Source organism: Papio anubis, chromosome 13 (assembly GCF_008728515.1).
Source record: "Papio anubis isolate 15944 chromosome 13, Panubis1.0, whole genome shotgun sequence".
In the NCBI taxonomy this organism is placed as follows: Eukaryota; Metazoa; Chordata; class Mammalia; order Primates; family Cercopithecidae; genus Papio; species Papio anubis.
In genome coordinates, this window is record NC_044988.1 from 41,878,526 (window position 1) to 41,904,829 (window position 26,304).

Below are 26,304 nucleotides of genomic sequence, written 5' to 3' on the forward strand. Positions count from 1 at the left end.
ACTTCTAAACAATAAAGTAGCAGTGACCCTGTAATGTTTTGCCACAGAGATGGACACCAGCCCCAGTGAAGGTAAGGGAATTGAAGTTCCCAACTCTGTCAAAACCCACAGGCACCATGAGGGCCAATGTCATGTGCTGTGGTGTAACTGTATGTGATGCCTTTTCCACTACAATTATTCTCTCTAGAAATTGTAAGAACAGCAGCATCTGTTTTCAAGACAGAAAACAACCAAAAGCTACTATCAGGTACAAACACTAGCCTGGCCTTTGTATCATTAGGAAAAGGTAATTAATCTTGTTTCAGCCTCTAAAGATACACTGTGAAAGGAAAAAACAAAATCTCTGCAATGCAAACAAATCTCACTGGTTTCTCTGACTTGTATTCCAAATTAGTGCTTCTGGCCTTTACTTAAAACTGTAAGCATCACAAGGAAATCAGTGAGAAGGGAATCATGTGCTGATCAAGTCCTTAAAGGGCAGAAACATTCACTGAAGTGAAAAGGATTAGTAAAGGGTGGAAAAAAAGACCAGCCCCTCCTAGTTTGGGTGAGCAGATTTGGGATTAATTATCAGGCAGCAATCCACATTCAATTAACAGTTCTGACGTGAGAGGACAAAAAACTCAAGCAGATATAAAACATTCAATTCTAAGAGAAGTTCATCAGAGACATCCTTCAGGATTTTAAGGTACTGGAAAGAAGTCCTATGGGCAGTGGGTGGACTCCTCCCAAAATTCCATTAGTATAAGGGACTTTAAATCACAGAAATTAACTTGCTGGAAATCTGTTCCCAATTATTCCTTCAGCTCCAAGGTTAAATTAAATGTAATTAATGATGGTGACCTGCTAATTCATGCTTTTGATAACTGATATCTAGTATATATATAAGAAAAGAAAATGACAAAGACAGGTAATTTAATTATGTGGGTATCACACATGTGGGTGTTATACATGTCAAATTTTAAAGGTAAATTACTATTTTTATTATTTGTGTGAAATGTCATTTTCCATATGGATTCCATTTTGAAGGTGGTTTGGGAAGGGTTCATACCATTTTGAGTACCAAGAAAAACTTGCATAATCTCATTTTACTTACTCTTTTTCAGCTGAATTTTCATCTACATGCTTCAGTCTTCTCTACACAAAGGGCTGCGAAACAGATCTTTGTTTTGCACTGTTACTTCAAGCAGAATGAGTGCTCCTAAACTCCTCTCTCTGGGCTATATCTTCTTCCCCCTGCTGCTTTTTCAGCAGGCCTGGGCTCAATTCCCAAGAGAGTGTGCCACTGTTGAGGCTTTGAGGAGTGGTATGTGTTGCCCAGACCTGTCCCCCATGTCTGGGCCTGGGACAGACCGCTGTGGTTCATCATCAGGGAGGGGCAGATGCGAGGCAGTGACTGCAGATTCCCGACCCCACAGCCCTCGGTATCCCCATGATGGCAGAGATGATCGGGAGGTCTGGCCCTTGCGCTTCTTCAATAGGACATGTCACTGCAATGGCAATTTCTCAGGACACAACTGTGGGACGTGCCGTCCTGGCTGGAGAGGAGCTGCCTGTGACCAGAGGGTTCTCGTAGGTAAGTGGAGATATGAATGAGTTCACAAGTCCCGCATGAGACTCAAGGCTCTTAATAAAATCTTAAATCATTTGAGCTGCAGGAATACCTGGAAATCATATAGCTCAACCCTCTCTTTTTATAATTGAGGAAACTGAGGCTTAGAAGGGTTAAGAAACTTCCTTCATGTAAAGGGTTGGAGTTGAAGCTCAGAACTTCTGACCAATATTGTCTCCTGAAACATTGTTGAGCAACCACCATATCCTAGGAACTGTGTTAGGTATTATGACTAGTCAATTCAGTAACTCCTTCAGGTCAACATGTTAATTGTCATAGATGAGGTTCGGAAAGTTCAAACCCACACAGCTGATATTTAGTAAACCTGAAACTCAGCTGAGAACTATCTATCTGGCCCTTATATTTTAGTTCTTCAGCTACCCCTGCTGACCCTTAAAGAAGTTTCCTACCATGATGATCAAATTCAGGCATTGGAGATGAAGAGTTTGGCCTGCAAACTAAATACTATTAAATAACAAAGCATTAAACAGTAACAGCTAACAATATTTGATTTGTTCTATGTGTGAGATAGGAGACTAAAGGTTTAACAGAACATGTATTGAGTCTTTATTATGAGTTAGGCTTTGGGCTAATTGCTTTTTATGTGTGTGCTCTTTGAACTTTCAATTCTATAAAGCAGGTATTATGTTTATCCACATTTTAATGATTTAAAAAAAACTGAGGCTTGGAAAAATGTGCCCAAAGTCATAGAATAATTTTCTGGTGTTAACTACTATGTTATACCACCTAATTTTGGAAGATTTATGATGTTAAAAAGATAAAAAATTCCAACAAAAATGCCAATAGTGGGCAGAAATCAACATGACAAGGTCACAGAAACATAAAATCCATAGGTAAGATTAAAGAAAGGTAATAGAAATCATGCAGTAAATTGGAGAGAGGAAAAAGAGAGAGAGAGAAAAGGGAAGAAAGAGAGAGAAAGCAGGTTTGAAGAAAGGGTTTTAGTTAAGGATATTTTTAAAAGTATAAAATAATTTAAAACACATTTGAACAGATGGATAAATAGGTCGTGGCGTGTTACAAGATGATTATGCTCTTTCTCTACCCATCCCCTCAAGGCAGACGTTTTCATGCTTGAATTTTGTATCCCTAAAGTCAGGAGAAATCTTCTGGACTTAAGTAAAGAAGAAAAGAACCACTTTGTCCGGGCCCTGGATATGGCAAAGCGCACAACTCACCCTTTATTTGTCATTGCCACCAGGAGATCAGAAGAAATATTGGGGCCAGATGGCAACACACCACAATTTGAGAACATTTCCATTTATAACTACTTTGTTTGGACACACTATTACTCAGTCAAGAAGACTTTCCTTGGGGCAGGGCAGGAAAGCTTTGGTGAAGTGGATTTCTCTCATGAAGGACCAGCTTTTCTCACATGGCACAGGTACCACCTCCTGCGTCTGGAGAAAGATATGCAGGTATGTAAGAAGCGTTTCAGTTTTCAGACTCTTCACAGACAAGTTGCCTTGTTTGTAAAACATTTTAATTCACTAGTTTTCAGAACCATCAGGACATTTGATGAAAGAGCAATTTTATGTTACTAACTTGTCTTTGGCATTTTGTTTTCTCCTTGTTTTGGTTACTTACTAATTAATCTTTATCTTAGTGAAGTGAAAATAAAGGAATATCAATAATGAGCAAAATGAGACATTTGAAGGAATGAATTAAAAGTTTAAAAATATTTTGCAGTTTAATTGAAAACATGATTTTCATAAAACTTGAAACAGAAGAATCCCATTTGCGTGTCTTCCTTCTCTAATAAATATAAGGAGATTCCTCCTCCTGGTCAAATAATGTGAGTTAGAGACTTCTCAATCTTTCCAGTCCCAAATGCATCTCTCATCATTCCAGTGATGATTCCTTCCAACATGGTACAGGGTTTAAATAATGAAAAAATAATTCCTTTCCATTTAGACTCTCATATTTTCATTGAACTGTTTTTCCATGTTCCCTACCCTTTGAGTCTTACAGAAGAAACCTATTAAAATATCACATCACTATGTAAGAGGACAGATATGTTAATTTGCTTGACTATAGTAATCACTTTACTATGTATATTTATATCAAAGCACCATGTTGTACACTAAAATATATAAAATTTGAAAAAAAGTCAAAAAATACCAAAATAATTTTGTCAGTCAGGCAATATTTTTAGTGAAAAGACATTGGCTTTTTATTTGGCACAAAGTGAACCTCAACTCAAGCAGTTATTTCATGCTTATTTTCTAAGCAGACAAGCTTCAAACATATTAAAGCATCTAGTTACATAGATTCTTTACTCTTATTTCTTTTACCAACTTCTCTGTTTCTTGAGGAAAATATTGAAATTTTAAAATAAAATTTTAAGTTGTTAGATATCAACTAGGAAATCCACAAAGTAAACCTGTTTTCTATGTGAAATAACAGCAATGAATCTCCCCTTTCAAGTTAAAGTATACAAATTAAGCCAAAACTATCTGAAGACAGGAAAGGTATTTAGATTCATTTATTAATTTGCAGAATGCTGTGCCAGCATTATTCCGAGAAAAAGTAAATGGTTAGAAGAGAGAGAATTAATATGCTAAAATACAGGATAAAATACTCGTTTGAAAGTGCACTATCCATTTGCAGTTTGAGAGTGATTAAATGAATTCATCTGATACTCTGAACATCATATTTTATAGCTCTGATTGCAAGTGAGACATTTAGTAGATTATGAGTAGATAAATCTGTCATTTGTAATTGACTGCAGATCTTCATGCCTTCAAGTCATTTTCTCATGGGCACACCAAAATGAAAGGGCAGGTGGAAAGTATCTGAAAGCTTCACTTTTGCCTGTGTAAACTTCAACCTCTATGACTTACATTTTAAAAACCCAACAGCACAAGGGATCCAACAAATTACAATTTAAATGTAATTCATGGTTGAAATGCCACATGAATATGCTCTGGCTCCCAAATGTCAGTTGCTGAACCACAAACCAAGTCTTAATGATCCCTTGGAAGCTGTCACTAATTTTTGTGAACCACAATGATGGCTTCTAAAGGAGGACTACCAACCCCTGGAGACCAATAACTGAGGATAACTTGGAAAGCTTTTGGCTCTCTAAAACACCCAAGGATAAGAAAATGCTTCCTAGGAAGGGATTTAAAGTGAAAAAGTAGAAATCTACTGAGTGCTTGAGAGATAAGATAAAACAATTGCGATCCCTGCATTTAAATCTCATACCATAAATAGAACTTTTCAAGGCCCCAAAGAAATGAGAAATAACAAGGAAATGTATGGTTTAAAGCACGAATGAAATAAGCATGTGATCTTGAGGCCAGCATTTTTAAAAATGTGAGATCAGCTCTGAATGGAAACTAGGTCACTGATCTAAAAAACAATGGGCAGAAAGATTTACTCCAGCTTCTGTTTAGCATTTTTATCAGTGTAAGATTTAGGCAGAAGCCTGAGTCTTGAAAGTTTGGATTCTAAGGCAGGGTTCCCTAAATAAAACACCTTCCATGCTCAGTGTGAACGAGTCCATTGGCCTGTGGCCAAACCAGAATGTAAATGCCTAGTCATTCAAATTAAATTTAAAAACAGAAATTAGCACTCCACAAAACATATTTTAAGGCTGGATCTGGCTGCAGACTAAGAGTTAATGATACTTGAATTAAAGATAGGAAAATGGAAAAGGTGGAAATGCCAATAAGTGGATGTTGTTATCGATAATTTTTATATAACCAATATAAATGTAATTACCTGCCTAAAAAAGAAAAAGAAGATCCTTTATCCCTCTAAATCATTTTCAGAAATGTCTGCATAATAAGTTGAGTTTCATTCCCTCTAATGCCTAAATGACACCTTGTAATAAATTACCAGCTTTGTTAAATAAGGTTTTAACTCCTCTGGGCCCCTCAGACACCACTGATATACTAACCAGTACCTTATTGTCTAAAGAGAGCTAATAGAAATAGGCTGTCAGAGAGTAGACCAAACAGAAAGGAAGAATTATAAACAGAAGCAGAGAATATTAATGTAGTTTCTGTGATCTAGGAAATGTTGCAAGAGCCTTCTTTCTCCCTTCCTTACTGGAATTTTGCGACGGGGAAAAATGTCTGTGATATCTGCACGGATGACTTGATGGGATCCAGAAGCAACTTTGATTCCACTCTAATAAGCCCAAACTCTGTCTTTTCTCAATGGCGAGTGGTCTGTGACTCCTTGGAAGATTATGATACCCTGGGAACACTTTGTAACAGTAAGTTGCAAATGATAGCTTGGAGTCAGAATTTCTTTTTAGATAAAGGGATTAAGTATGTTGCCTGGAAGGCCCTTCATTCTACTAGAGAATTCAGACTAAAATCTACTTTTATTATAGACAAACAATGTACCACGCATTCATTAAGCACCTAGAATGTTTAAGGCAGCGTGTAAGTTGCTGCAGGGGAAACAGAAAGTGCCTACACATTTTTGCACTGCCTTTCTTGAGTAATTTGGTCAATGTCTTTCTAACTTTCTTATTTTGGAAATGTCTAGTTGTATACACTAATCCTCTTAGTTTTCTTAGCACTACTTAGTAGTCATGTGTCTTGTGTTGGAATTTCACAGAAAATGTTTCCTAAGAAAATGTGAAAAATAGGCAAAAAGTTGGAAATGCCCTGGGAAGAAGAAAAAGAAAATAAACAAACCAAATGTATGCTTGCAGTTATAAAGTTAGAAAACAAAAGGTGATGTGGGAGATAGTTTTTAGAAAAGGAGGATATGGTACTGATGTCTGCCTCCTAGCTTCTTTCCAGCTCTTCCGAAGTGAACACAATAAGAGAATGCCTAACCAATTGTCCCAGCATCTTTCTCCAGTGATCTGAATGCCACCTCTGTCACAGGTCAAATTTCTGCCCCATGTAGATCTCTTCCTGAGCTTTCCGTTCTCTTCCTTGGATCATATTATTATTTGTGCCTGTGCTAGTAACACGAGGTTTAATTATTAGACACCCCCTACCTCATCTTATTTTTCGTTTTCAGGCATGTATGGCTCTCTTGATTGTTGTTCCATATAAAAATAAGAGTTATATGAAGTTGTTTTATTATTATAGTCACAACATATTTATTCTACATATATTATTGTATTCATCAAACATTAAATTATTTTATGAACTTAAATAAGGAATACTCTAAATAAATCAAGAAGAATTAGATATATATTTTCACCATTAGATTATTTAGCAGTGTATAGGAATAAGAGAAGTGATAATATATGAACATTTCCTCTGTAGAAGTTTAAAACTTAGAATAAATTTGTATTTGTTTGGTATGCTGAATACATGGTCCCACCTTGTGGCAGAGAAATGAAATTGAGGATCAGGATGTCTGCAGATACCAAAGCATTTATTCTTTTTCTGACCAGGCCATTGTATTTTGGTCTGAGAGTTCTCTCTCTCTCTTTTTTTTTTTTTTTCTTGAGACGGAGTCTCGCTCTGTCCCCCAGGCAGAGTGCAGTGGCGGGATCTCAGCTCACTGCAAGCTCCGGCTTCCGGGTTCACTCCATTCTCCTGCCTCAGCCTCCCGAGTAGCTGGGACTACAGGCGCCCCCGCCACCGCGCCCGGCTAATTTTTTGTATTTTTAGTAGAGACAGATTTTCACCGTGGTCTCGATCTCCTGACCTTGTGATCCGGCCGCCTCGGCCTCCCAAAGTGCTGGGATTACAGGCTTAAGCCACCGCGCCCGGCCTGCCTGAGAGTTTTCTAGACATTTCCCAATCACCCTGATGATTGGATACCAAAATAAAACAGTTTAAATGAGTAAATACAATCATAGCACAGGAGGGGGAAGAAAGGAGGAGAGATTTTCTTTTCATCATAATTTGTGTTGTCAATTAATATAACAAGTCTCCTAACTCAGACACATAGTCTCATGACAAATTGAAGAATATTTATTTTAGGTTAAAAAAAATTTTAAGCTTATCCCTTGTCTCACTGCAAGAGATAAACAGCAGACATTTTATTTATAAGGCAAAGGAAAGGGAAAAATTATCATTGTATTGAACAAATATTATGTATCTGATGTGGTATGAAATGCATTGATATAATATCCTATTTAGTCTTCATAACAATTATCTCTTCTATAACCTTTCTTCTTAAATGATCTTGTCCATTTCTGTAGTTCCATTCATCATCTTTTACTGGAGACCCACACGTTTCCAACTTTAGATAAAACCTTCCTTAAGTATTCCATACCCCTGTCTTCACAAGCTTGTTGCATAGTATTTCTCCAATATTCAAAATTAATGAACCAAACTTGGTGGATTGAAAATAGTTAATTATTTTATTGCAGCTAACATTCTTCCAGCCACCAAAATACCATCCTTGAATCAACATACAAAAACACTGTTCTTTATTCACAATACTTCTCAAATGTATTTTCTTCTTCAGACATATGCAACTTTCCATTTATTTTTATGTGGAAATTTCACAGGACTTTGATCCATAGGATGTTAGGTGCAATGGCAGAGGTTGTCCATATGCAAACAAATTTAAGAATCACTGTAATAAAAAATAAAATGGTTTATTTTTTATTTAAACTAATTTCTTTACTATCAGCATTTTCTACTATGGAACTCTGTGAGGGCAAATCAGAATGTAATGCTTTGAAACTTAAGTAATTAATATTTGTTTCTTGGGATTTATTGATAGCTTCCTGAGCAGCAATTCCCAAAACATCAGCTTGAATTGATAGTTTAGCTAGTGATGCTGAAAGTTTTTGGTGATAATGTACACTCAATAAATAGTTTCCAATCCCAACTGAGGCATATGTTTTAGTTACATATTATGTAAATTTTATTATGCTAACTTAACAGGTCCTGATTATTATGTTAATTATAAAGCATAGAACATGGGAAGCTTTCTGAATGAAAGAAAAGGAATAGGAGTTGAAATTGTAATATTATCACTCCCCAGATTAGTGGATTATTTTGCTATCCCTCTATGGCACATAAATTCCTTTTGGAGACCACTGGGACAGAATGATGCAAAGTTCTCCTAACCAGTCACCTCTCCTCCCACCCATGTAAGGTTTTGACTTCTCTCCACTTCCTAATAAATTACACATAACTTTCTTATCTTGATACTTGATTTTTTTTTTCCACAATATAGCTCTGGTCTAGCTTCTTTTCTTTCCTACAGTCCACTATTCTCCTGGCACATACTCCAGGCAAACTATTTCCCAAACAGGCCCCCCCCGCTTTTTTTTTTTTTTACAGCTAACATGATCTTTTCCATATAATGACAGGCACCAAACAACTCTTCAGCACCTATTAAATGCCAGGTACTGTGCCAAGTCTGTGGGATACACACGTTTTCTGTTATAGATAGGGGATTTTGTTATAGACAGAAGAACGTGTATCATCTCTTACCATTTCCTCTACCTAAAATGTTTGTCTTGTAAAATTTCTTTTATTTCACCTATGAAAACTTTTCTTAATCCTATGGGGCTCTTTGTAAATCTATCTTTATAAAGCTTTTCTGGAGATCTGAATGGGCAGGATCTCTCTCTCTCTTTCCCCGCTCCCTCCCTCCATCTCTCTTCTTTAAGGCTCCTATCATATTATCTATACCTAGTATCACAGTTCTTTGTCTGTTTGTTACTGCCATTCACAAAGTTTCATTATTTCTCACATTAATTGCTGAAAAAGTTGAAAAATGTGTGTTGGTTGAAATATATATCACTTTCCAAAGAAATAGAAGGTTTTTTTTTTTCCTTATTTCTCTGAAGGTTTAAATAGGCAGCATTTGCATACAAAATATCACATATGTGTGACACATAGATTTTAGTGTAGAACTTAGGTTTATGGGATTATTTTGGCAAGATTCAATTTTCCATGGAATTTTCATTTTAATACATTCTTGTGAAAGAAGCATATATTGGTTTAGCAAATGTCAAGACCTGTATCTGTTAGTGTGATTGCTTTTTTTCCTTCAGATACTTTTATGTATCACATATCTACTCGATTCAAAGAAGTGGGACATGATTACTTAGATTTTCTCACTTTAATGCTACCAAGTATGCATTTTTAAATTTTGTTTTCTACCAAGGAAATCCTATATTTCATATTCATGCTATGTATAAAGTTTTAAAGAGCAATAATAAGACATCCAAACATTGTGTAAATGTTTGCACACCCCATTTTTTTTCTGCAGGCACTGAGAGCGGGCCAATTAGGAGGAATCCAGCTGGAAATGTGGCCAGACCAATGGTGCAACGTCTTCCTGAACCACAGGATGTCGCTCAGTGCTTGGAAGTTGGTTTATTTGACACACCTCCTTTTTATTCCAACTCTACAAACAGTTTCAGAAACACAGTGGAAGGCAAGTAAATGAAATCAGTACTTTGAAAAGATCTAGCTATCAGAGTAAACTGAATTATTCAAAAGCAAGTTTCTTCGAGAAGGCTTTGAATAGTATATTAATCCTGTGCGTTTATGTGAATGAGGTTGTCTATTATGATACACCTGCTTGAAAAAGGAACTTTCCTAAAGAGAAGAGTCCAACCATGAAGCTCTTTTCATTATGGGAGAAGACCTTGGAAATCATGCTCCAATTTCGTAAACACTCAAAAACAATTTAAATTCAAATTTCTGGTAGCTAGCTGATCAATATGTGTAACTATATCAAGGTCTAGCATTGGCAAACAATATTCAAGACGTTGACAGTGTATTAAATTAGTTTACTTTTTTTTTAAATGAGAGAAATAATAAAATCATTCCAAACAATTAGTTGACACTGAGTAAAGCCTTGCTTGTGCATATGTGTTATTTAGGTCAGTATTAACCTGTAACTTTTTTCAAAAGTCTATACAAATTCGAATTAGCATCTACTGATGCTTAACTTGGTTTTCCTTATTTCACACAAAATATTTTAAAGCTGAGGAAAGTGAGGTATAAAGAGGTACAATTACTATCACAAGATATTCAGCTAGTTACTAACAGAGCATAGGTTCAAATTCAAATTTTCAAAATCCAGTGTCTTTATATAATACATTTTGATACCTCCAAATGATGCTTGATATATATATATATGTAAAGTCTTCAAAAGAATATAATTACTTTTATCTTATTATAAACTTGTTATTGTTAAATTTTACCTTCAGTATAGCATTGTCCACGTCTAATGCATCCCATCTCCCCCAAAAAATGCAAATAGATTTCTCTGTCGTATGATCAGAGATACTTGGTATATAAATCTAATAATTATTTTTAATTCTTTCACCTTTTAGTCTCAAAATTATATGCCATTTTAACCTATTTTTGATTATTTTAATAACTACACAAATGCACTGATTTGAATATGATTCAATAAAAAATCACTACATTTTGGCTAATCTGTAAACTAAGGCCATCAGCACTGATTTTTTTTAAAATGTGCAGATTGTGTTTTCTTAATGCCCAATCAGAAGACAATTATACTTATTTCCTGACAAAACGTATAAAAAGACTAGTGACAAGCCACGTTCCATATATATCACAGGCAATCTTTAAATGTTTTTGAGTCAAATAATAATGGAATGGGTGCTTGAAAAAATGCATAGGTGACTAAATAAGTGGCTACAACTATACAATTCATCTTAGATGAAGAGAGAACTGGTTAATGTATTTTAAAGTCTGATTTCATTTTATAATACACAACCATTCCCTGATCTCAAACCTCTGGTCCTTCCAGCCAATTAGACATCCTACATCATAGACCCTCCATTTTTATTTATGACCTGTCCTATACCTATCCTTGTTTTCTCCCTTATATATGGAATATATATATGTATATATGTGTATATATATGTGTGTGTGTATATATATATAGAATTGAGATATTTATCAAAAGCTGTATAAATGTTTTGACAGTAGGTTTTCTCAGTGTTTAAAAGTAGCACAAAGATGGTAAGAAAGCCCTGAGAAATTGTAGCTTCCCCATAAAAAATAAAGTAGTTTTCCAAAACTAAACATGCTGACAGTCATTCAAAGGTAAGGTAGGAGGCTGAAGTAACATCTGGCAACTTAAGTTCCAAAACAATCAGAGCATTCTTCTCCAAATTGTGTCAGCAGTTTTTAGTAGAAACTGGAGGGTTTTTCACTATCTTTATTCCCATGTAGAACAATGTCTGCCTTGTCAAATAGAGTGTCTATATATTTTGACTGGTATCCTTTGCAGGTCATTATTTTTAACCTGGAGGCTACATTTAGAATGTCATGCCACTAGCATAAAACCAACCTAGCTCTGGGTATAGCAAACAAATATGATCAACCATAGGTACAGAGAAGCAGTGCTATTATATTAAGGCAAACACTGCCTGACAAGCCTTGGAAAAATTGTTTCCCAATATAATCATTACTATTAACTGGAAAAGTAAAATATGTTCAATAGTTTTACAATTCTCCTCCTTATTATGTGTCTAGGTTACAGTGATCCCACAGGAAAGTATGACCCTGCTGTTCGAAGCCTTCACAATTTGGCCCATCTATTCCTGAATGGAACAGGGGGACAAACCCATTTGTCTCCGAATGATCCTATTTTTGTCCTCCTGCACACTTTCACGGATGCAGTCTTTGATGAATGGCTGAGGAGATACAATGCTGGTAAGACATTTTCATAAGCCTTTTTAATGGTCAGCCAAGCGGACTGTTTAGATGGCATAGTTATCAGTTTAAGCTGGGCACTCAGTACATAAAAACACATTCAAAATAAGGATAACATAGCTGTAATATCAAGTCACTTCCAGACATTCAATTCTACTTTGAAAATGCAGGCAAGAAGTCTCTCCAAATAGTTATTATAGGATGATATTTTTAACCACTTGCTAGGACTAACCAAATCACCTCTCCTAATTTTTGCTATGAAAAAAATGCTACTATGTTTTACAAATTTTTCTCACCCTCATCTTCCAACATAAATTCTAATTACTTTTAAATATAAATGAAGAAAACCTTATAGAGCTCTTCTTTGATATCCCAAAAGACTAAAAATTGTATATCCATAATCCACAGTTCTTATTTTTATTGCTTAATGGCCTCTCACAAATATAAATTTTGTTCCACTTGAAAAGTTAACGTTGGCTTTTATATCACACTACAGGAAATCTCTTTTAAGTTCATTTCAATGCATTCTTTAAAATATTATTTAAAATGCCTCCTTCTCTGCCTTCCTATACAGCTGAGAGGCTAGCATTATTTTTCAAACAATAAAAGTGCTTCCACTGGTTAAAACATCACAAATTTTCATATGTTGAAAGCATTCTCAATTTTGGCTTCTGTGCCTTTAGTTCATCACACACATGAACATGATATTGTAGCTTAACTACCTATTGATTTATGTATCCATTAGGCATGCTTACATTTCTGTGTGTATATGTGTGCAGTAAAGTCCTCTAATTCAACCTAATTAGGACCATTAATTGATGAAATTGATGAAAATAGTTTGTTCCATCAAAAATTATTCAAGAAACAACTTACACATAAGCCTGTAATCCTAGCACATTGGGAGGCCGAGGCAGGAGGATCACTTGAGCCCAAGAGTTTGAGACCAGCCTGGTCAACATAGTGAAACCCTGTATCTACTAAAATCACAAAAATTAGCCAGGCATGGTGGTGGGCATCTGTAATCCCAGCTACTGGAGAGGCTGAGGCAGGAGAATCACTTGACCCCAGGAGGTAGAGGTTGCAGTTAGCCAAGATCACACCACTGCACTCCAGCCTGGCTGACAGAGACAGATTTGATCTGAAAAGAAAAGAAGAAAAGAAAAGAAAGAAGAGGGGAGGGGAGGGGAGGGGAGGGAAGGAAACAACCTACACATAAATATTGGTTCAGTTTTCAATCAGTTGTGAATTCAGTTATTGGAGTTTCATCTTATTTTTCATGTGTATTTATATACGTAATGGCAACCATAATTAATTATCTATAATTTACACTGTCAGCTTTTTTAAAAAGTGAAACAATAAATGAGTGACTTTTGAAATACGATATGAGGGCAAATATTTAGCCATACACCTTTAACAAATCTTTCCAAAGTGTTCATTTTACATACTACAAAAACAACACCCTCCTCTTTGTTTTACAGTCATGATGACCACTTTATGTTTGCTTAACTAGATTCCTTTTATTACAGTAATGAATGAACTCGAATTAATAGGTTTAGGAATTAACAAAACCAACTTTTGTTAAACATGCACTTCTGGGAACCATATGGCAATGTTCAAGTTGTATTTATTCAGTTATTCACAATGCCTTGGGTGTTAGTAAACTTTTCAGAGGAAACGGAGACTATTCAGTAACCTTGCAAATCTCTTAAATGGAGTTTTCTTTCACCTTTGAAAGAAAGGAAAGATATTCCTTCGCCTTGTGTATCTTGGCTGAAAATATAATTATTTCACATTCATAGCAAGTTGTTAAAGGTTTTCCAGATTTTAACCTAAAGGTCACTGATGAACCAGAAGAACACCTTTTGAACATTTTTTTCTGACATTTTCTTTCTTTGCAATATATAGCATAAGGTTTCTCAATAACTTGAATTGTAGTGGGAAGAGAAGTACCATAAATGAAAAATAGGAAACTATCCTGCAGCACATTGCTGATAAAATGTGGCCATAAAATTATAGGATAGGTCAATGTAAACACTCCAAATTGCATGAAAGCTAAGCTGAAACAATTAGCCTCCTTCTTAAATATTCCTTGTACCTGCAAATACCTTTTAGAAAGCAGTGTCATAAAACAACTGTAAAGAAGAGAAAGAAAACTTAGAAAGATTAAAAAATTTTATAAACTCTCCATAAAGCAGAAGTCTTGTTTAAAATAAGTCTAAGAGTGGAGGGATGGAATTCATTTTCAAAATGATTGAAAGGTTTTTACAAATATAGAAAGCTCTTTACAAATTGCAGAATAATAGAATTATTAGGCTCAGAATGGAAAAAAAATTACACTTCACAGATAAAGAAAAGTAGAGTCATTCAAGTAGTAATGTCCATTACAGATTCCTCTCGTTAGACATGAAATAGTACAATTGAGAGCATCCAAACTCTAGTTACTACCATGTTAATTTCTATTTACTAATATTTCTGATCTATGTACACATTCAATTCAATTCTTTCTCTTTTATTTCGACTAAGAATTATATGAGGTAAGTTTTAAATATAGCAGCCCAGAAGTTCAGTGTATTTTCAGAAGAAGCAGTTTATACATTTCCAAGAGTAATCACTACTTTACTTTTTGAGCTGCGAGAGAAGTGAAGTAATCACACATACACTTAAATCTTTTCATATATATTATTTTCAAATCTACTATTTCCTGGTCAGTATTCAAGGTACCAGAAATATGATAGTATACAAAAATCCACCAACAAATTTTCTTCCTGAAACTTTTCTTCCTGTTAATAAAATTGACAATAACCATATGTAAATACAGCATATTAGATGGTGGAAGTCTCTATAGACAAATAAAATCAGGAAATGGGAAAGGAAGTACTGTGTAGATATATGGAAGAATGTCCTAAGACAAAGGAACAGGGAGCCAACTGTGGCTGGAGTAGAGTGGGGTCTGGGGAGAGAATGGTGAGAGATAGTAAGGTAAAAGGGATCACAGGAGGCAGAGCCTGAAGGATACTGGGATTAACTCTAAGAGAGATAGGGGGCCATGGAGGATCTTGCATAGGGAAATTACAGGACAATCCAATTGCTATTGTTATTTTTACTATTATTTCTCCCCTCATTTTAATGGACAAAACTTTACCACACAGCTGAAGCTGAACTGGATTGAGGCTGGTCAAATCAGGGTTAAGCAGGAAACTAAAATGGGGAATTAAAAAGTTTTCTAAATTATCTTAATATCTAATGCTAATAAACAACGAATTTATAATACATTAGAATGTGAATTATTTGAGAGTAGAAATATTGTCTCTTTTTTTCAATGCCACAGCCTAAGTGCCTAGACCAGCATCTGGCATTAGTAGGTACTCAGTGGATTTTAACAGATAAATATTTAATTAGCTTTAATACATAGTAAATTTAAAGTCACAAAAATATCAACACTACTTGGCATTTCTATGATAAATTTTTCTTCAATCCAGATGCTGAAACACCCTTCTGTGATTCACGGAATCACTGTACCTGTCAAAGTATTATATCTACAAGCAAAGAGAAGATCTAATACTTAGATAGCTGTCTTAGTTTGTTTTCTGTTGCTTATAACAGAATCCCTGAAACCAAGTAATTAATTAAGAAACTGAATTTATTTATTATAGTTATGAAGGCTGAGAAATCCAAAGTTGAGGGGCCACATCTGTGAAAGCCTTACTGGTGGGGACTTTCTGCAGAGACCCTGAGTCAACCCAGGGTGTCACATAGTCCAGAGGCTGAGTATCTTAGCTTAAGTGTCTCCCTCTCCCTTAATAAAGTTACCAGTTCTTCTCCCATGATAACCCATTAACCCATGAATCCATCAATGGATTAATCTATTCATTAGGGCTGAATTCTCATAATTCAATCACCTCTTAAAGGCCGTACCTCTTAATACTGACTTATGTTCCCATTGGTGTCTGCCCAATCCCACTTCTAACTCTTGTGTGTGTGTGTGTGTGTGGCATTCTATTTGGTGTTTAATTGTACCAACATAAATATAGAACAAAAAAAAGAGAAACAAACATCTTTTGCCACAAAAAAATTTCATTCTTTTTATTCCTGATGATGGAAACTCATTAATAATATAAATAGCCATAGTTTATATTCATGAGGTATCAGGAAGTGAATAGGATTCCAGGACCTTGATTCAAAATTTTAAGCATTTTTTGCTAACAGAGTAAAGCCCTAGGAATAAAGCTAATATTGATTTCTCTAAAAGTAAACAGACAAAATAAAAAATATTGAGCAGAAATATTCATAAACAAGCACAACCTCTAATAGATATGCCGTATCTCAAATTTTTAATTACAGCTGATGCCACAGCAAATTACAGGTTTATGTTTTCTTTGGCTTTGAAAAACACATTTAATACCTTATTCAAATTGCTTTATGTAATTTTTAAAAACTGTTCAACATCATTATAGATGATGAAATACTAAAACTCCCCTGCTTTTAAACTCTCTTTTTTTATTAAGTGGTATATTGGTACTGTATTCAAAGCATTTTCTGTTTTATGTAATTTCCCATCATGCTGTAGTGAAAATTCTTATCTTTATTCAGTGTAAAATAAAAATAAAATTTTTTCATGTTCTCCTTGAATATTGGATCCCTTTAGAACTCAATAATGATATGAATATTAATTTTATTATGTTTATTAACAAGTTGTTTTTGGAATAATTTAGATATATCCACATTTCCATTGGAAAATGCCCCTATTGGACATAATAGACAATACAACATGGTGCCATTCTGGCCCCCAGTCACCAACACAGAAATGTTTGTTACTGCTCCAGACAACCTGGGATACACTTATGAAGTTCAATGGCCAAGTAAGTATTGAAAGTGTATTTTTACTGTGATAATTTCCAAAAGCAAATATGTTATCTTTAAAGTAATCACAGTGTTCTGAAGCTATGTTTTCCATTTGGACTTAAAAACTTTCATTTGTATTTTTATTTGAGGATAAGGGAGGGAATTTGATATTTGTTGAGAGTCCACACTAAGCTGACACTGATCTTATTGTACAGCACCCTATCTCATTTAATCCTCACAGTGCTTTGGGGTGAGTATGAAAATCTTCATTTTACAAATAAGGAAGCTAAGGCTTAAATAGGTTAGCTATTTACAGATTCACATTTCTAATAAGGGAAGAGAATGAGTTTGAGCTTAGGCCCATGGAATATGCCCCAATTCTTCTACTATACCATATTGCCTGCATTTATCTATCTTAAAGGAAAAGGGAGTGGGATACTCTTCAGTGTTTTTCTGAGATTTTGAAAACCAAAAACTTCTTGTTTAAATCTTTCCCCAACAAAGGCAGTAGGGCATAGTGGAAAAGTACAAGACTTATACTCTAAAATACTCAGGCTCCAAAGCCAACTTTACTTCTTACTAACCAGGTGACATAGGCAAGTGACTCAAACTCTTTGAGTCATCATTCTCTCACTTTCACAAAATGAAATGGAAATAACAATGACTATCCCAATAGGGTCCACTCATTAAAAGAAATCAGGAAGTGGCTTCAAGGCCATGTGACCATTATAAATTAAATATGAGGATTTCTATTAAAATAGACATTTCTACCTAAATTTCAGGTGTCCAATTTTTGGTGATAACTATTGTAATATTTATCTTTTTATTTTTATCTTCCTTTCCAAATAGGTCGGGAGTTTAGTGTACCTGAGATAATTGCCATAGCAGTAGTTGCCGCTTTGTTACTGGTTGCGTTGATTTTTGGGACTGCTTCTTGTCTGATTCGTGCCAGACGCAATATGGATGAAGCTAACCAGCCTCTCCTCACTGATCAATATCAACACTATGCTGAAGAATATGAAAAACTCCGAAATCCTAATCAGTCTGTGGTCTAACAGTTGCCCTACTGTCTTATGAATTAGTATCACAAAACTACCTGGTTGAATATAATAGATTGAGTTGTTAACTGTATCTTCTTTCACTTTGTTACCTTCTTTCTAATACAAGCATATGTTAGAATTAAAGATCCAGGCATAATTTTCAAAGCTGGGAAGACTCTTTCAGAATCTTTTCAATGGGTCTTAATTTTCAGTTCTATTTAAAATGGTGAGTGGCACTAACTCCATGATATTTAAGAATAGTGTGAAGATCTTTAGCATGATTTAAAAGTTGAGTATGTGAAGATATAAGTAAGCTACTATGCTTTGTTTACGTGTAAAGGAAAATAATGTTTGATAGTGAATGTCCGCTTAAAATACATGAATGGGCATTTCTAAAATGTTAAAACATAAACACATTTCCATTCACGGATATTTGTCAACAGATTTAAAGAAAAACACAGTTATTAATTAAAGCAAATTATATGTAGTTATAAACAAATGAAATTTTGATTAAACTTTTCAAATTAATGTTCCAATTTGAAGACCAATCAAATATATTATTTAGTCAACATACACTATTTAGTCTCAGGTTCAAGGCTACAACAAAATCACCATCTTTGTCAAGCTTTGGAGAGGGAATATCTTTGCTTTCTTAAGCAACAGTGGATGTTGCCTTTGTTTGCCGCTGTGTTTTCCTGCCACTCAATTCACTGAAAAAGGAACTACCTATCCATACATTTCACCTACTAATTTCTCTTCTAACATCTTAGAGGTCCATGAAGAAAGCATATGGAGAACATGTTTTATACTGCTCTATAAATAGTATTCCAATCACTGTGCTTAATTTAAATAGCATTCTCTTATCATTTATCAGCCTTTTATGTATTTTCCAAGTAAAATATTAATGTATTATTTCACTGGTCTTCTTTTTTATCTAGTTCTATATGAATGCTATTTTTCCCTTCTCTTCTAACATGAAATATATTTTATCTTTTTGATCTTGTGCTATGACACAGTCTTCCAAAGAATTGTATAAGGTGGTCATAAGTGAACATTTTAATTAAAATCGGTAAAAATAAATAGTAACAATAGTAATCATACACTATAGAAAATGGCTAAACTGACATTCTAAATTCTACAAACAGAAACAAGTTGAAGTTATGTATCCCTGATTGGTTAGTTGGTTTTCCTATATTCAGCAATATTAAGGCTATATATACACAAGATAAACAAATAAAATATATCAAAGAGCATGCATATAACAATAGGATGTTTTACACTAGCATTACTCAATTTATTCTCCTGGAATACATTGCAATTTGTTAAAATACAGTATACTCACAGCTTTTCAAATAAATCATTGCGTAATGTAAGATGCCTTTTTATATAGAACATCAATGAAACTAAATACCTCACTTTATATTTTTGTAGATTTACTAATTACTCATTTCAGAAACATTTATTAAGCACATACTAGATATCAAAGATTTAAAGACACTATAGATTTGGAGAGAAGAAAATAAGAATTGTAAAATTGAGAAGGTCATATTTGACTTGTGCTTCAAGGAATGCCAATGGATTTACCAAATATAAAAGCAGAGAAGGGCATTTTATTCAAAAGTGACAGTATGGACAAAGGCACAGAAGTTTAAAAGAGCATGGAACTTTTGAAAATATAAAATAGGTAAGTATGGTTAAAGCATAGTTTTTATGGAGGGGAGTAAAAAGACAAATTGGAAATGAAACCAGAGTGTCCTATATGCAATTCTTAATAATTGGAATTAATTCCATGGGAACTAGGAAACAGGGAGAGTCATAATCAAGCTGTATATTTATAAATATAGTAGTGATGGTGCTGTTCACAAATAGTGTTGAAGAGAAACAATTTGGAATGGTTAAAAGCTAAGAAACTAGTTAATATGGAATAGATTGTGGGAGAGAGAAGTCTTGTTTCAAAACATCAATTCTAAATAATCATAATTATAAGATAAAGTTGTACACATTATCTATAAATATAATAAATGAAGCTTATATTATAAATACTATCTAATATTAAAGTTATAAGTATAATATAAATATAACTTTGAGTAAATCGTTACAAAAACATCAGTAACAATGGAAGAGAGAGGATTAAACAATGTGAGAGAGGATTAAAACAAGAGCAAAACAGAAAACTATTAACAAAATGGCAGTTAGTAAGTCCTCACCAATCAGCAATTATTTTAATGTAAATGGCTTAATATCCAAAATTAGAATGCTTACAGTAGCTGAATGAATCAAAAAACATGATCCAGTGACTTGCTGTCTATGAGATTCACTTTAGATTTAATACATATAGGCTGGAAGTAAAGGAATGGAAAAGGATATTCTGAAAATGGTGAAAAAAAAAAAAAGACAACAGGGGAGGCTATCCTACCACACAAAATAGACAAAGTGAAAAACTGTCTCCAGAGGTGAAGTTCATTATGTAATAATTAAAGGATCAATTTAACAAGATATAACAATTATAAGTATATACATATTAAATATTAGAGCACTTAAATATACAAAGCAAATATTGATAGATCTGAAAGGAGAAATTGATAGCAATACAATACTAGTAGTAGAATCCAATATTCCACTTTCATTAATGTACAAAACATCCAGGTAGGAGATCCATAAGGAAAGAGAGTACTTGAACAACACTGTACACCAATTGGACTTCAGGAACATATACATTACATACCACTCAACAGCAGCAGAATATTCTTATACTTCAGCAACATATTCTTCTCAAACACACGTGGAACATACACAGGATAAATTATGTTAGGTCTCAAAACAAGTCCCCCAAAATTAAAAAGATAAAAGTCATTTCAAAGATCTTTTAAGGTCACAATTGAGTAAAATTAGAAATCAATAGTGCAAGAAAGTGGGAAATTCACAACGATGAAAAAACAATACACTCAAATAACCATTGGGTCAGTTAGGAAATCATAGAGGAATTTAAATTATATCTCAAAGCAAGTGAAAACAAAAATGCAACATACCAAAACTTAACGAGATTCAACAAAAGTACTAAAAAGGAATTTTGTAGCAATAAATGCCTACATTGAAAACGAAGGATCTCGAATGAGCAACCTACTTTATGCCACAAAAACTAGAAAAAGAACAACAAACTAAGCCCAAAGTTAGCAGAAATAAATAAATAATAATAATTAGAGTAGAATAAGTACAGAATAATAAAACGAGAAAATTCCGAAAATTAAGGGGTTTTTTGAAGAAATAAAAAAATTGACAAACCCTTAGCTAAACTAAGAGGAGGAGAGAAGACTCAAAATCAGAAATGAAAGAGGAAGCATTAAAATGTATTCCTAAGAAACAAAAGGATCAGAAGCATCTTTTATGAACAATTGTATGCCAACAATTGGATAACTTACAAGAAATGGATAAATTCCTAGAAACATACAACATACTGAGACCAATTTCAGAAGAAATAGAAAGCCTGAATGTAACAATAATAAACAAGAAAATTGTTGCATAATCACCCATTTCTTGTTGTATAAGCACCCATTGCACGTGAGTGCTACAAACTGATTTAAGCTTTATAGTCTAAGTGGAGTCAATTAAAATATCTGACTGTTCTACACATGAAAAATACAAAGCTATTACTTTTTTGGCCTTCAGTTACATCTTGTCTTCATGTCCAGAAGCAGATTTCAGACATAGCGCTTACTTACAAGTCCGTGTAATTTTAAAACATGAAAAGATAAGTTTGGGGCTATTAAAATAACTGTTCCAAGGTTTAGTTATAAGACATTTGTTCGGAGCCCAGTCCGTGAATATCCAATAATGCTATGTATTTTTCCTTTGCTATAGCCTGCTCAAAATTTTCACAACGAACTGATCAATGGAAAATCAAGTTGAACAGAGAGCTAATATAAATGTGAAAAAAACAGATTTGAAAAATGTATCTATAAACCAAGAACAGAGTCTGATATGAAGGTAATAAGGAAAAATGCAAAATATGGTAGTTAAAAAGCATGATGGCAAAATTAAAGGGTAGAAAGAGACAGGAGTTTTTGCAAAATAACCACGGAATTTTAATTTCAAATTAAATATAAGCCAATAGTGCAAGCAGCCCATAAAGGGAAAAATGAAATGCAACTGATCAAGGAGGAAAACAGTGAGGTATTGGGCTTCATTAATACACAAAAGGAAACTCGTGGTGTTTGAATCACACCTGGCCTGTTTTACAACTTTCAGGCCACACATTAAGGGGAACATTGGCAAACTGACCTTCTGCCTGTATGTTTTATCCATTATTAAAAGGGAAGTATTGAAGTCTACCACTATTATTGTATTGCTGTCAATTTCTCCATTCAGATATGTCAATATTTTATTTATATATTTAGATGCTCTAATATTGAATATGTATATACTTATAATTGTATCTTCTTAGTGATTGTTCATTTTATAATATAATAACCTTTATCTCTAGAGACAATTTTCAACTTTAAGTCTGTTTTGCCTGACATAAACATAGCCATTTCTGCTTTCTTTTTGTTACCATTTTGGAATATCTTTTTCTATCTTTTCACTTTCAGCCTATGTGTATCTTTGCATCTAAAGTGAGTTTCTTGTAGATAGCAAGTCACTGGATCTTGTTTTCTTCATAATTCAGTCTTGGCATATTGTTATATTCATTCATTTTCACAGTGCTGTAAAGAAATACACAAGACTGGGTAATTTATAAAGGAAAGAGGTTTAATTGACTCACGGTTCCACATGGTTGGGTGTGGTGTGGGGGTGGCTCAAGTGACTTATAATCATGGCAGAAGGCAAAGGAGAAGTAAGTACCTTCTTCACAAGGCAGCAGGAAAGATAAAACGAAGGGAGAAGAGCCCCTTAAAAAATCATCAGATCTCCTGAGAACTCACTCACTATCAAGAGAAAAGCCTGGGGGAAATCATCCCTATGATCTAATCACCTCTTACCAAGTCGCTGCCTTGACAAGTGGGGATTGCCGTCAGAGATGAGATTTGGTTGAGGACACAGAGCCAAACCATATTGCCTGTATATTTATAAGAATTCATCAATTTCTTCTATATTATCCAATTTTTGGCACATACTTGTTCTTAAAAGTCCCTTATGATCCTTTATATTTCTGAGGCTTTTATTACAGTTATTTTTGCCCCTATTCATCAGGGATTGAGGCCCCTATAAATCCCCTCAATTCTCCTGCATTTAAGTGAGTGTTCTTAAAGAAATCTTTGTTCCCAGATTTTTAAAAACCATACTTACTGTAATATTATCAAGACATTACATTAGGAGCCATACCTTACCCATGTGTTCTTTGGTTTGTTGGTTCCTAATTTATAACTATGGGTAGTAAACGTGGTATGGAATTTTAGCAAAGTAGAAATTAAGCCAAATTCATTTATCCTTCAGCATAGCATACTTTCCAAAAGTTTCCTATTGAAACTTTCTTATAAAGATGGAATAAATCTGAGTATTGTCCAGTCTGGCTCTTTCATTATTCAGATAAATAAATTGCATTACATGGAGGTGAACATATTTGTACAAGACAATACAGCTAATAAGAACTTACTTTTATATTCCTCCACAACTCATTTCATTTGGTAAGATGAAATACAGGATAATGCAGAAATTATAGGATATGGCAAGGATATAACAGCCCCAAAATACTAAGAAGATGTGGTTGTCTCATAATCATGAATATCAGAATAACTAAGCTACTTAACATTGTTTCACCAATTTCTAGTGCAGTGAACAGTAAATGTTTACAAGGGGGAAGAATGAACAGGCACATTTTACTGAAATATTTCATACATATATGAAATTGAAAGATAAATGAAACCCAATACAGTTATTAGAAAGATGAGAAGATGAGATTGATAAGTTCCTGGAGAAATAAATATTGTTGACTGAGACTGTAGAATTAATACAGGATTAATTATTAATATATATTAGAAATTTTTCCAGCAATAACTTAAGCCTCAAAAAAGGTTGGAAATATGTAATTGTGTACATAAGGTATCACACTAAATGCTCTCAAAAAGTAAATAATTTGAATTTTGATTTGATTAAGATACACATTAATTGTATAATTATTTTGTTAGTACGTTTTTAAAGTTTTTGGGAAATAGAGCCAAATCTTTGTATAGTTCTCTATCCTTATCCTAGTGGAATGTCTTGCATGTAATAAGCTTTGGATAAATACTTATTAAAAACAATAGTAATGGTTTGAAGAGAAGAATGATGTCAACACAAATGAAGGATAATAATTATCATCTCAGGGCAAAGAGGAAGATTAAAGAAATCAAAATTTTTAAAAAACTGATTATCTAGAGAGAAATATTCTGGGAATGCAAGTGTTCCTATCGTTGAAAAAATGTACCCTATAATCAAGAAAAATAGGTCAATAGTTCCTATGGCCTTAAAGAATTCTAAAATTTTACTATTTTATTCTCTATTATTCCATGCTTAAATAGGCAAATCTATTGATTTGTCTGCTTTTTATAATAAGAAAAGAGAAAAAACCATATTCACGAATATTCTGCAAAATAAAGACATCATTATCAACTAATAAATTGTCTTTCTCTTATACCTGGGGATACCAGTAATATACACCTTTACTTTAGGACCTATCTTGTAGCCCTGAATGATTTGTATGTAAAAGTTCTAAATTTCACTGTTGTTAGAGAAGAAAGACTCAAACCTGAGCTAGCTTAAATAATGTCTGCAACTCAAGAAAAAAGTTTTTTTCTATTGGAAATGATCTAACATAAACCAAGAAATGATCAAACACAAACTACATTTTATGTTAAGTGAAGGAGACAGAAGAATATAAAAGTCATATCTCCACAGGAGGTATGTGGAGTGTAAAATATCTTGTGTGTGGACAGTAAATACCTTGGAGGTGTGTGGACAGTAAAATACCTTGTTGAAAGGATATATTCAGTTCTATTAGATTAGAGGAATTCATCCAAAAAGGATTATAAAACACCAAACAAATTAAAAAGTGGGATAATTATTAATTCTAGGGAAACAGCAATTTGTGTCAGAAAAGAAAGTCATTGTAGTGTACTATGTACTATGCTGTAAACAAAAATTCCATCTAAATAGTAAAAGAAATTGATTAAATAACAACAAAAATATGATATAACTAAATTGAAAAATGCAAGCAAGGGTGAAGTAAAATATGTTGGTGAGCAGGGCTATGATAAAAGCTGAGTCCTCATCATCCAAGGTAGAATATCAAAACTTACTATCGCTAAGTTTTTAAAAAAGATTAAAAATACATTTAAAAACAGAGGCAAAATTAGAAGAAATAATTTGAAGAGCTGAAAAAGTTGTATCAAAAAGTGTCATCTGTGTATAGGAAAGGCTGAGGCAGGAGAACCTTGGTCATTCTTTACCAACCTTGACTTTTTTAAATAAAAATTTTTAAAAAGCAAGTGATACTTCTGGAAACCTCAGTGAAGAATGATTTATCTCAGAATGTGTAACACTAAAGCAGAAATTCATTCTTCATGTGTTCTCCTATTATACAGAAGTATTTACACTTCTAATTTGGGGAAAAGAGAAAAAAGGACAGGGCTTTCAAATAGAAACTTAGCAAAATGAGTAAGAACAATCATTAAGCACTTTGATTAAATAAGTAAATTACACATGGAAATACACTCTGGCATTCTTTTTTTTATTTATGCTCCAAAATACTGGCTTCTGGCATGTTGTAAAATACATTTCTTCATTGTTATTTCTTTCTGGTCTTCAGATTTACTCAGACTTTTGCCAATATATCTGCTAAAAATTGAATAGAATATTATCCCAAGATGGCACCTTTGAACATATTTCAAAATGTTGATTATGAACATCAAACTGAAATGAACAGTGAAGACACCTGTTATTCCTTTTCTGGTTTTAAAAAATGTTCATGTCATTCTTGAAAGCAGAAGAAATGAAATTTTCATTTTAGTAGAAATGGGTTTGTGTGATTAATAATCTACACATGACTGAAATGTTCAACTAAATAACAATGACAAAAATGTATCTTCTTTATCGACTAAAATTCTCTTGTATACATTATCCCCCTTTATTACGATCACTGATCATAAAGCCCTTCCAGGCCACAAAATGAAGAGTGAGTGGCATATCACCCAAATGGTTTCACATACAATAGATGATTATGCCAGGA

At 33.8% G+C, this 26,304-nt stretch overlaps 1 protein-coding gene across 1 annotated transcript; it reads left to right on the forward strand.

Annotated features, from left to right (window-relative positions):
- Positions 1–748: 748 nt before the first annotated feature.
- On the forward strand, positions 749–20,516 carry TYRP1 (tyrosinase related protein 1). The gene is made up of 7 exons (XM_021927503.2): positions 749–1,576; positions 2,729–3,051; positions 5,654–5,858; positions 9,794–9,961; positions 12,043–12,222; positions 16,935–17,081; positions 17,914–20,516. The coding sequence occupies exons 1-7, from the start codon at positions 1,123–1,125 to the stop codon at positions 18,117–18,119; spliced, it is 1,683 nt and encodes a 560-aa protein (XP_021783195.1). The 5' UTR covers positions 749–1,122; the 3' UTR covers positions 18,120–20,516.
- The last annotated feature ends 5,788 nt before the right edge of the window (positions 20,517–26,304 follow it).